This window comes from Lipophrys pholis, assembly GCF_963383615.2.
Source record: "Lipophrys pholis genome assembly, chromosome: 13".
NCBI classification, from domain to species: domain Eukaryota; kingdom Metazoa; phylum Chordata; class Actinopteri; order Blenniiformes; family Blenniidae; genus Lipophrys; species Lipophrys pholis.
In genome coordinates this window covers 26,527,852-26,540,505 of record NC_137632.1, presented here as the reverse complement: position 1 = coordinate 26,540,505, position 12,654 = coordinate 26,527,852, and the positions used below count along the sequence as shown (strand labels likewise).

General features: G+C 47.6%; 1 protein-coding gene across 1 annotated transcript; it reads left to right on the top strand.

Annotated features, from left to right (window-relative positions):
* Positions 1-442: 442 nt before the first annotated feature.
* arglu1a (arginine and glutamate rich 1a) lies at positions 443-11,095 on the top strand. Its single transcript, XM_080478773.1, has 4 exons — positions 443-1,065; positions 4,760-4,985; positions 8,334-8,417; positions 9,644-11,095. Exons 1-4 carry the CDS (start codon positions 761-763, stop codon positions 9,806-9,808), a joined length of 780 nt encoding a protein of 259 aa, XP_080334899.1. The 5' UTR covers positions 443-760; the 3' UTR covers positions 9,809-11,095.
* Positions 11,096-12,654: the final 1,559 nt, after the last annotated feature.

The window sequence follows — 12,654 nt, the reverse complement described above, 5'->3', positions numbered from 1 at the left end:
AGCAGAGCTGCCTAATTGTGGGAGGAGTCAAAGAGAGGGTCTACCTTGATTGTGATTGGCTAAATTCCTGATGACACTCAATGGAGTTTGATTTCTGATTGGCTGGTTGAAGCAACACACTTTTTAAAAACTGAAACAAACCAGGGAGAGAGAGGACAGACTTTCTTCTTTTCTGGGATGTCATTCCCAGGTATAGGGATATTACAGTTGTAAAAATCATTAGAAAGTGAATTTTGCATAATATAACCCTTTAAATAGTAGAAAAAGAAAGTAGAAAATACAGTGATTGATGGGAGAACAGGTGAATCTGGAGCACTAGAAATAAAATGTGGAATCTCAAATTGAAAGGCGAACATTCATTCATAACATTCATGAACATTCAGTTCAATTCAACTTTATTTATATCGCGCCAAATACAGATACATTACAATATAAGTCGCTCGCTCATCCTCTCACTCACTCCAGCCACAGGCTTTGTCACGTGATTAGTTGACGTTCGGTTTGTCCCGAAGAGTTCCGGAAGAGGCCGAAAGCCGCGGTGGCTGATGGGAAAGCACAGACTCGACAAGCCGCCATCTTTCCTGTTAGCTCTCAATAACAAGCAGTTTCTGTTATTTTTTCCCTCCTTTTGCCGTTCTGACCCAGCAGTGCATGTGTTGACCGATCGGAGTTGATAGTTTGAAGCCAGCCGGTGCATCCAGCCCCCCTCAAAGACACAGACGCGCTCACTGAGCCCTCTCCCCGGGTCAGATCAACCGCCATGGGCCGCTCCCGGAGCCGCAGCTCGTCCCGCTCCAAACACACCAAAAGCAGCAAGCACAGCAAGAAGAGGAGCCGGTCCAGAGACCGGGAGCGCTCCAAGAAGAGGTCCAAGTCCAGGGAGTCCAAGAGGAACCGGCGCAGGGAGTCCCGGTCCCGGTCCAGGTCCACCAGAGAGAGACCCGCATCTCCCCCGGAGCGCATCGACATCTTCGGCCGCACGCTGAGCAAGAGGAACGCGCTGGACGAGAAGCAGAGAAAGGAGGAGGAGGAGAGGAAGGCGGAGATGGAGAGGCAGAGGAAGATGTGAGTGTTTCGCTAAAACCCGGAGTTTAAAACGCGACGAGGCTGCAGCATGCTAGGCTAACGGCTAGGCTAGCTGCTCTCTGCATGGGCTAGCTTTAGCACGCTAATGCTACCCGGGTGCAGCTAACGTCGGCCGGCGGGGCCACACGGCTCGGACTGGCTCACCTGTGCACCCGACGGCGGCTGCGGGGCCAGCGATGGACCACAGCCATTGTCAGGTCACCTGTGATCCAGCTGTGCTCCGTGGTCCTGCAGCTCTTGTCACAGGACCACAGGTGAGCCGGCCTCACCTGGGCCAGCTCCAGCTGGAGAGGCTGCTGGATCACAGGTGAACCTCAGCCTCTGTCAGGTGCACAGGCGGGGCTGGATTACCTGTTCAGACACTCGGCGCACCTCAGAAGCTGCCTCTACACTGGAGTTGTGGGTTAAACCAAACACTCTGGTGTAAACCTCATGTTAGTCCAGGAGCCTCATACTCTTAACTTTTGACCTCGCATCCACCAGGAGCATCACAATCTCTATACGTTCACCGCTTCAATGTTTACCCTCAGTGTCAGTGCAGTTAAACAGCTTTATCCTAAAAACATCCACATTTAATGCACTTAAGAAAACCAGTTGGTGCTCATCAGGTGTTATAAGGCGTTACCTGAAATTCTTTCTGCTCCATTATTGTTTTTGCGATTATTGTTGCCAGAAGCTTACCGTTGACTCTCATCCGTTGTCTTCACAAACTCATGTTAACAGCATGCGTGTTAATGGATTCAGCTCCACCTCTCAGTGCTGCATCATGTCTGCTGTTCTTACAGTCTCACAGACTTCCATTTTTAAAAAAAAAAAACAGTTCTAGTGTCTTTTCCTGATGTCACAGGATCTTCCAGCAGGCCAGATCTGGGTTTGATGCCCTGCTTCACACACACTATGGTTGGTTTGATCAATAGCTTTTCTCAACTGTGTGTTAGTGGTATTATTTCAAATTGACTTAATTATGTCGGATTCTGGATTACTAGCACATCAGTTGTGACTGTGTTAATCTGCATTCACCCTATTGATTACTTCACTTTGGCTTCTGAGACGGAAACTTTTTCAAACTCCACGTTTCTTGTGGTCTCTGCTGCTGTTTTCTCTCGCTGTGGGTCAGATCATTCATGCTGATTCAGGATAAATATAGTCTGTGGGGGTTCACCTCTAGAGAGAAGCGTTTTGAAATCAGTTTGAAGCTTGAGCAAAGCATTGAGAGACTGGTTGACTGACATAAAAATAATGCATGTAAAACAGAGAAACTCAGCGTACTGAGGCTCTCCACAGACATCAGGCCGATAGTATCAGACTGAACAGGATTCACAGATGTGCAGGCTTTATGAATGACTCTGAAGGAATCCTTTGACTGCTGCCGTTTGGCTCGTGTTGGACTGTCGGGTTAAACCCATCAGCTGTTCAGTAGCCAGAAGAAAAAAACTCTCAAACTGTTATTTATACTACATTAAATTAAAGATACTGAAGAAAGATTAGCTGAAAAAAATCTTGTTTGAATTAAATTTCCAGCAGAAGTTCAGTGTTCAGGATCCCTGCTCATGAAACATTTTCATTTTGATGTGAGTTATCAAGCCACATTGTGTGCAAAGGACAGGAACATTAGCAGCAATAAATGAAGAAAGTGTTTGATACGCAGAGCATTTGGCCCGTCTGTTGGACACTGATGCTTCAGAGAGAGAGAATAGAAAATACTTTTATCAAATTTTCACTCCCATTATTCAGGATGCTTAACTTCTCATTCTGCCTGGACAAATTGGATAAAACTTTAATGGTGCAGGTAGAATGTCATCTTTAAAATGTATGGTGAAGGAGCGAGTCGTGTAGAATCGGTGTGTCAAAGTTATATAAACATGAATCTTCTCGTGGAGACTGTCTTCTCTTCTCTGCAAAACTTTTTCTTGCTGTATTCAGCGTGAAATGGTCCGAGATTGTGGCTGTTTTAGTTTGTTGTCGTGCTGCAGCTCAGGTATGTGAAGATGTCTCACCTCTTCTCCAATATGGCATCGATTAAATCCTTCATTGTTGACTCTTTGCTGCGGTCCTGAAGTGTAATTGAACACCGGATTCATAGTGAGTTCTGGTGAAATTAATGGTTTTCCTTGTCCTGCTTGTTGCTTTGACTGATTTGTCCTGAAACGTCACCGAGAGCCGGTGTGTCTGTTGCCGGGACGCCGCTGAGGGTGAGACACCTGAGATGGGAGCTGCTGTCCCACACCTGCCGTCTCAAGTAGCTTCTTTTTTCCTCCACAGATTAATAACCAGCGGAGCACTTAGCAAGCATAGAGATGTAAATATGAAGACACAAGGGCCGGGGCCGGGGCAGGTGAAGGTCTCTAGTTTCCAGTGGCTGACGGGATGAAATCAGACCCAGGGAGAGTAGGGAGAGTTTACAGTGTGCCAGGAGCCATGTGACGGCTTGGTTCAGGTGTGTGTGTGTGTGTTTAGCGGGGTGGCAGCCGGAGCAAGAAACAAACATTTAAAGTTGAGTTTTAAGCAGGTAAACCTCCAAAAGACTAAAATTAGGGATGCGTCGATTCACGTTTTTTCACTTCCGATCTGATCTCCATACCAAAATTTGGATATCTACTGATACTATTCCGATACCAGAGCTCTGTTTGCTTTAATATTATTATTATTGTTGATTTTTTTATGAGGCAAGTATGAAATGTACAAATGTATGCTTGTATTCTCTCAGAAGGCAACTTCAGGTCAGAAAAGGACGGGGGAACTATTTTTGTTCAATTTGGACAATGTGGGGGTCTGCGTGACGTCATCGTCTCATAATAAACTTTTTTTATGATTAAAACCTCAGAATCACTTTATCAATTCCGGGGGAAACTCTTTAGCAACGCAGCACAAACATCAATTTTTCCAGCTCTAACGCAGCACGAATGATTGGGACTATTTTCATGGAGTTTTGCGTGGAGTAGGGGGCAGCTCCACGGAGGGGTGAATCGCCTGCTACAGCGTGGAGGAGCTGCTGTTCATTGTTTTGATATCTCTGTCAGCGCCGTTCTCCTCGGCGAGCTGCCGTTTAAAAACGGTGACGCCTGTCTGCAGACCTCCGTCTCTCTGTACAATGGCGTTGCAAACACTGCTCTTGCTTTGTGGGGTTTTGAGCTTAAAATCCATCCAAACAGCAGACATGTTGTCACGAAAAGTCGGATAGCCTGCTAGCTCTGCTGACTCATTACTCCGTGTCTCATTGAGACCCGCCTCCGCTCAGGGAATCCAGTCCACATTTTGCAGCCAGCGAGCAGAGCAGCCGGCAGAGAAACGCGTGTAGATAGTAAAGCACAGACGCGGCTTCGTGAATCGGAAACCTCCGCAGGTTGAATCTGAAATTTCCCACCCGTGAATTACGTCGATATCGGAACCCGATAACGATACTGATACCGATACTGTATCGGATCGGTCCCATCCCAAACAAAAATGGCTGAAAATCAGAATTTTTTTTCTAAAACCTTCAAAACAAGAGCTGAAACTGCAATAAACAGGTGGATAGCTGCTGATAAAGGTCTTCATTGTGGTATTTGTTCCATGTCTTCTTCATCTTGAAGGTAAAACTTGTGTTGACTCCAGAAATAAAAGTCTGTGAAGCGTCTCTGACGGTTGCCTGATGAAAACGTTGTCTCCCTCTCTCCTCTCTTGTGGCGTGCAGCCGGCAGCAGGAGATCGAGGAGAAGCTGATTGAAGAGGAGACAGCCCGGCGGGTGGAAGAGCTGGTGGCCAAGCGGGTGGAGGAGGAGCTGGAGAAGCGTAAGGACGAGATCGAGCGGGAGGTGCTCCGGCGGGTGGAGGAGGCCAAGCGCATCATGGAGCGGCAGCTGCTGGAGGAGCTGGAGAGACAGCGGCAGGCCGAGCTGGCGGCCCAGAAAGCCAGAGAGGTAACGCTCGGTCGTTTGGAACGCAGCCCCCTCCCTTTACCCCCCCTCCCCCACTTTGACCGCGGAGGTCTACCTGCCATGGCACAAGTCTTAATGGGGGGGCCTTGAGAGGAGGAGCCAGCATGACCACACCCATACACAACTGTTCACACCCTCAACAGACTTCTTAGAACCACCATTTGACTCCACCTCGTCCACACTAACCAGCCGTTACCATGGCAACCAGGCCCAAGACGCTGCTGCCTCCTTTAGACTGACGGGCCACTCACACACTTTTTTCACTTCGGACTTCCTGTATGTCTTTCAAATTAAAACCCGTTCAGAATTTCCTGCATTCATCAGGTTGTCTACAGACCTAAACTGTTTAATCCTCTAAAGAAAAATCTACAACTGAAAGGTCCACCTTTCTCTTAATATCTGAAAAGATTGTCTACTAATCAAACTTGAACTGGTTTGATGAAACTGATCTATATAACTGTAACATTACTGCTATGGTCAATACCTGCTAACGCGGCAGAACCGAAGGTGCACACAGTAAACGGCTGTCAAACGTCTGGCTCTCGGGCCTAAACTGGCCCGAGAAGCTCCTCAAACACAGTGTGAAGAGGTTTCTGGTCTGGCTCAGTTCACATCAGACACTGGGTGTGTTTGACACTCCGGGTTCAGTGTACTAGATCTTCTCTCAGAGCCTTTTTAGACCTGTAGGTAAATGATGTATCTCACATTTCTTCATCAAGGTTTGATACCGTTTCCATAAATCCAGATGAATTTGCAGAAGCATCACAACGTTTATGCCACTTCAGCCCAGGATCAAGTTTAGGAAAAGGGAATTCCAAGTGTCCCAGAACTTGTGACGAGACTTGAATGTAAAGACCAACCGGGGTAATTCACGCTGCCTCATCTTGGCCTGCTGCTCAGACTTTTGCCATGGCTGGTCTTCATTCTTTTCATAGTTTTCCAACTGGTTCACCTCAGTTTTGTAAATATTTCCATGATTGTCATAAATAAAGTTTTTTTTTTTTTTTTTTCCTTTCTGTGACATGTTTTATAGTCGCTGTCTGTCTATCAGCCTCCGTGTAGAAGCTTTTCACACAATGTGAAGGTCTTTCTGGGTTTTAGCAGCTTTAATAGATCAGATTTGTAGGGGTTCAGGAGATCGGGGGCCTATACTACGACCCGTGATATATAACATACCCAGGATATCTCTCTGTTTCCTGGGTTAACTTACCCAGACACGCATGATCCTGATAAGCATTAACATTAAGCAGGCTATCGACTCGTTAGTACAACCCAGAGTTTATATGAAAGGGGTGGAGTTTGCAGAGTCTGACCAATCTCTCTCACACACACACACACACACACACACACACACACACACACACACACACACACACACACACACACACACACACACACACACACAATCCCTGCAGAGCATTAATCTGTAAAAGATTACTGAAGGAGCGATAATTCTCTGAGAATATGAAGATTTAAACCACATCCACCAGGCTAAAAGCAACACCTTTGCTGCTTCCAAAGCCAGAACATTCCCGACCTGTTGATGTGTGACTTTGTGAGATTATACCATATTAATTCATCAGACAATTTAAACACACGGCACGGCACTCTGATCACTCAGGTTGACTTTATTACAGCAGAAACGTGTCGGGCTGAACTTCCTCACTGCTCTTTTTTTAGTTTAGATTTTCCATTCAGTTGTCTTGAGGCTGAGTTTCCCCCGTGTGCGTGCACTTTGTGTTGGAATATTAGTTCTTCACAATGATATGAGTAGTTGTGCACCAGGCGAGTTCATTTAAGAATGGGAGGTCATTTTCCAAGAGATCTGATTGGTTGGTTAATCCTTGAAGTTATCTCCATATGAGAAAATCCAGTGTCGTAGTACAGGCCCCAGATCTGTAAACGTTCAGTCGATCATGGGCTTCATTTATAAACGTTGCTTCCGCACAAAACGGATCCTGACAGATGCGTACGCCACTTCCCACACAAACTTTGCAATTGGGGGCAAAAAAAACTTTGCAGGAGAATGTTGGTACCGGTGCGCCAACTTTGGACCTTGCCCACGAACATTTTGGAGACGGGGGGGAAAGTGGTGGCACAGACCAATTGAAGTCATATTCATGTCATACAATTAATGTCATCACATATCGCACTTATAGATCCACGTACTCATAAACAGCCAAGCTACAGTGTTCTGGATCAGGAGATCAGCTCCTCCACCTCCTCACTTCCTGTTGCTTCAGCAGAGGCGGCGTCCTCTCGTAGCTCCATCCACACCAGAACTGAAGAGTAAAGTGTAGCTCAGTCTGGTGACGGTTGGAGGGGATCAATAATACCTTGGCGTTCCAGAGAGAAGGTGACCTGTGGCCTCACGCTTCCATGTTTCATGACCCGACCCAGCTGAGAAAGCCCGATGTGCCGTGTTCTGTACTCACCACTTGCTTCTCCTCTAGGCCTGCAGCTGCTCACTGTAACATTGTTTTCCTCTACATCATTGTGCTGTTTTGTTGTGTTGACTTTGGATACCCCTCACCCCCCCCACCCCACCCCACCCACCCTCCTAACTAGCTGCTGGCCCTGCAGCCTCTCAGCTCGTGTCGACCCGTGTCCTGTACTGTAAGTGTACCGTGGTCGGGTGGTCCTTGAGCCGCACACCCTAAGCACACACACACACACACACACACACACACACACACACACACACACACACACACACACACACACACACACAGCACACATGTGAAGCAGAGCCCGCCGGCCCGGAGCTGCTCTGTCTGCAGGGGCCGCAGTCCGGACCAGACTGTACATATTCAACCCTTTAATGCCGAATGCTTTCACCAGTTGTGTAGGTACACAGGCAAGGAAATGCGTAGGTATTCGTGCATTGGTGAGCCAAAACTATTCCCTCTTTTATTTGTATGCTTCTCTCTCTCTCTCTTTCTCTCTCTCTCTCTCTCTCTCTCTCTCTTGTTTATAATGTTAAAAAGCTGCTCTGTATTTTCTTCTAGACTGTACTGTCTGTCATATCTCTGTCTTCTCTTGATGAGTGTGATTTGATGAGTGTGTCTCTCACAGTAAGTGCCCGCGGTGTGGTTTAGCTTAACGTTTTCTACGAGGAAATAACCAGCAGTAGAGGGAGAGTTTTTATTTTTCTTTCTGCCTTTTGCCCCTCTTTATGTATTTTAGTTAAACCAGTTGAGACTGCAGAGAAACAATCTTCTGTATGCTGTGTGTGTTAGCTGGTGGTGAATTCATGTGTGTGTGAGAGTGTATGTGTGTGTGTGCGTGCGCGTCCCAGTGCTTTTTGGCCTGTTTGTGTGCTAACATGGCACCATGTCACCGTCAAAGCGGGAGGAGCTGGAAAAAATCCTGGAAGAGAATAACCGCAAGATCGCCGAGGCTCAGGCCAAACTGGTACGACCTGTCACTCTGCTTCCTGGTCCTGCTTCTCGCACCTCCTGCTGCACACGTCTCACTCCCCATTTACAAAAATCACGTGTCCACAGGATCCGTCAATTTCCCGTCTCCCATTTATTGTCTATTGGCGCTTTTTCACTAGTTCCTACTCAGCCTTACTCGACTTGACTCTACTCGCCATTGACGCTTTTCCACTACGAGGTAGTACCTGGTACCAGGTACTTTTATGATAACCACGAGACCGAGGTTCCAAGCGAGCTGAGGCGAGTCGACAATGTGACATTGGCCGACAGCAGGCTGCTGATTGGCCGACGTGTCACAACACAAAGTCAGAGGGCTCGTTCGCCCCACCATTTTTTAAACCCGATCACAAGAAGAACGCTCACAGAGAAAGGCGCACAGAAATCCACCCCGTGCAGCAGCGACGAGGTGCAGACGTTTCTCTGTCTGGTGGCGACCAGAGGATTCAGAAGGAGCGAGACAGAGCGACCCGCAACGAGTGTCAGAAGCTCTCCGAGCCGCGAATACCACCAGTGTTTTGGATTAACCAGTATCCTTGTTAACTGGTGGCCGGTGACCCCTTGTCACTGCAGCTGTTAAAATCCCGACCAGAACCCGTAGCTGTCCTGGCGAACGCCGTTTAACCGCATTTCCATTCAAGGTTAAAGTATCGTACTGTTTGTTTGTCTTATTTTAACACGAGCTGCTGCTCACGGCTGGTGGCAGAAGTCACCAGTTAACAGGGGCGCCAGTAAAACCGAAACACCGGACAGTCTAGCACCATCGTAACAATCTAAATTTTGTAATATTAATAAATATATACAATTTAATTTATTATTAAATGCATGTTCCCTGCATCAGGAGATACAGATTATATTGGGGGTGATTACTTGTCCACAACGAGGAAAAGCTCCGATGACTCCGCCCACGCCGCGGTGGTACTATATTGTAATGGCAAACGACCGAGTCGGGTAGAGGAGAGTAGGTACTAGTGTAAAAACTGTGAATGATGGAATCCTATTGACAAACTCAAACTACTGAAGTGTCTCCATGAAGCTTTTACAAAGTTCGAGGTACAAACAAATACATCTGTCTGCTTCTAGTTTGCACTGATTCTACTTTTCCAGCCGTGAGATGTTTACTTCAAATGCAGCAAACTGAGGAAGCATGTATCTGGTGGTTCTGCCTCTGCCTGACCTCTGGCGTTGTGTTTGCGCCCGCAGGCCGAGGATCAGTTGCGTATCGTGGAGGAGCAGAGAAAGATCCACGAGGAGCGCATGAAGCTGGAGCAGGACCGTCAGAAGCAGCAGAAGGAGGAGCAGAAAATCATCCTGGGAAAAGGAAAGTCCAGGCCCAAGCTCTCCTTCTCGCTCAAGGCCACCGAGTGACCGAGGCCCCACACCCCCCCCCCTCCTCCACCGCCCCTGCGTCCCACCCCGCCTTTGGCTCCTCCCACTCCTCATCCAGCCCCGCTCCTCCTCCTGGAACGCTCGCTTCGTTTTGGAAGTGCTGAAGGACGGTTGACGGGAAAAGGGGGACGACCCGGGTGTGCTGACTCACTCATGCTCCGTGAAGACTCCGTGAAGACCTGCGTTGTCCCTCCTGGTCTGGACGAGGAGGCGGCTCCTCCGCTGCCCCGCCCCCGCCTCACATGACTCTTGTTTTTTTTTTTCTTTGGTTTGATTTTAACTTTTAGGGATCTCGAACGATGTAGAAAGCTAATCTGCCCCTCCTCCAGTCTTAACATGTGACGGCGACCGTGTCCTCTGGCGTGTCCACAACCTGCAGGTGTCCGCTGTCCTCTCACACGACTCATTATGACTCCATGCATCAGCTCACGGGCACTTTGGGAGGCGGCTGCAGGTTTTTCCTGTTTCACTCATGGAGCGGCTGTCAGAGAGCAGCGACCTCCGTCCAATTTGCAGCTCAGAACAGCAGGTGAACCGGAGTCCCGACTCCCTGCAGGTGAGCCAGAGTCCCGATTCCCGACTCCCGACTCCCTGCAGGTGAACCGGAATCCCGACTCCCCGCAGGTGAACCGGAGTCCCGACTCCCTGCAGGTGAGCCAGAGTCCCGATTCCCGACTCCCGACTCCCTGCAGGTGAACCGGACTCCCGACTCCCCGCAGGTGAACCGGAGTTCCGACTCCCAAGCTGCCCGTGACCTCAGACCCTCCAGGAAGTGATGAGCAGCAGGGCGTGTCCTGTATGATGTGATGTTACTAGACTTTGCTGTGATGTGTTGACCCCTCCCCCCTTCCCCCACCCCTCCTGCTCCCCCCCCCCCCCCTCTGCTCGGTTCAGATTGAAAGGCAGGAAGTGTCGGTGAATCCCGCAGCTTTGTTTTATTCCACATTAGTTTCGAGCTGTCCTCCCCTCGGGGTCTCATGTTTTAGTAATTTAACTCGGGCAAGGCGCCTCTCTTGGTAAGTGTCGGTTCGTAGAGGATGCACAAGTTCAGGTAAGACGAGGTCCAAGGTCAGCGCGGGTGTATGAGAGTGTGTGTGAGTGAGTGTGTGTGTTTATGTGTGTGTGTGAGCGGCAGGCTGACCTCACCTGGGTGTAACAACGTTTTGTTATGTGGGATTTGTTTTTGTTTTTTAATTCATCTTGTAACCCCCCCCCCCCCCCATAGTCAAGAGACTGAACAGATGAATAAATCCATTGAATGCCGACACCGTCCACCAGTGAAGCTCTTTAATTCACCCACAATGGTAACGTTTCCGTGAGCCTCCACCTTCACCTCGGTCAGGGAAACAGCCGGTTGCGCGCTGGACTCTCTCCGAAAAGCAGAATTGAAGTTTCATCCGTCGGGTATCTTCTTCACACGTTGAACTTCTCAGTAACACAGATACTGAGAAACGGAGACGCTTCTGAAAATCTGTGAGCGGCTGTCCACTTCCACTGTTTTTCTCACCGTGACCGTGGTTAAAAAAAAAAAACGTTTTCCTCGGAGTCGACCTGAGCTTTGTTGAAACCGATGAGGGATGGAAGCTTAAAAGGATCACACCGATGTAGAGATTCTTCTTTCTCTTCTCCGAGATCACAGCACCGAGGGCCTCCAACTCCACTTGACTCGTAAAGAGAAAGAAGAACTGTTGCTCTGGAAGATTCTGAAGGCAAAAGTTCTCCATCTCTGTCGGGTCAATTTGTCCTTTTCCAACCAAAACTTAACGAATGACCGATATTGTGGTTAAAATATAGGCCCCAAAAAGAAGGTTTACTAATATTGTTCCCCCCAAATATATTCCTGTTACCATTCTGATATGAGGCTCATCAAGTTTGATCTATTTTCACATTATTTTCTCACTTTGCGATAGTTAAATAAAACATGTTGTGAATACACAATGACTTCATAGCAATTTGATGAAAAGGGTATGTGTTTTTCTTTTTTTTCTCCCTGGTTTATTTCGGACATGTGGGAAGATAAAAGAAAGATAAACTAACAAACATAACAGCAAAGCAAACCAAGCAAAAAAAAAAAAGTAGCATAACTAAATGAATAATGGCCCAACGTATCCGAAAAGGAGTAGGAAGAAGCAAAGCTTATTTATATAGATATAAGTATATATAAATAGATAATTAGATAAATATATACACACATGGAAATACAGGGGGAAGAGTATTCAGTAGCATTAATAATATTTACAATATTCTCAGTGCATTTCACCAACTTTTTAACAAAACTACTTCGCTGAATTGCCTGAAATCTTCAGGGATGATTTGTCGTCATTAAAGGATCAAACGATTTTGGGACGTCAACGGCGAAACGTATCTGAATAAATCCCCCCAGAACTGAAAAACGATTATCTTATAAAGCAGGTGAACGAGGCGACTCATGGAGAAGATCTAAGGAGATCGGCGTCTGTTGCCATGGAGACGCTCCGTGCTCAAACCAATTTGGCGATGGCGTGCGCTCTACCGAGCGTTGATCTAGTTTTGCAGTTGAGTCAATGTAATAACAATCCCAACTTTTTCATCTGCGCACTAGAATGTCCTTCTGCTCCCGTTGTTAATGTTTAGAGCGCGTTGTTCTCCGGGCGCGTTACATCGTTTTCAGCGTTTTTGTGGAAACGGCGTTTTGAAAACGTCCTCGGCAGTGGGCGCCCGATTGTTTTTAAACCGCGTCGACGAGCTAATTCCTTTAAATTCCGATGTGTTGTAAACGAGAAAAGTTTGGAGATCCTCTTCGGGAGTTCGACCTAATTCAAAGTGACGACCCTTCAGCCCGTCGC

Excerpts from the sequence above, each read along its gene's own strand:
- arglu1a (XM_080478773.1), top strand. The coding sequence starts at position 761 with ATGGGCCGCTCCCGGAGCCGCAGCTCGTCCCGCTCCAAACACACCAAA. Across the intron at positions 4,986-8,333 it reads CGGCCCAGAAAGCCAGAGAG|ACCATGTCACCGTCAAAGCG; the intron begins GTAACGCTCGGT and ends TGCTAACATGGC. Across the intron at positions 8,418-9,643 it reads CCGAGGCTCAGGCCAAACTG|GCCGAGGATCAGTTGCGTAT; the intron begins GTACGACCTGTC and ends TTGCGCCCGCAG.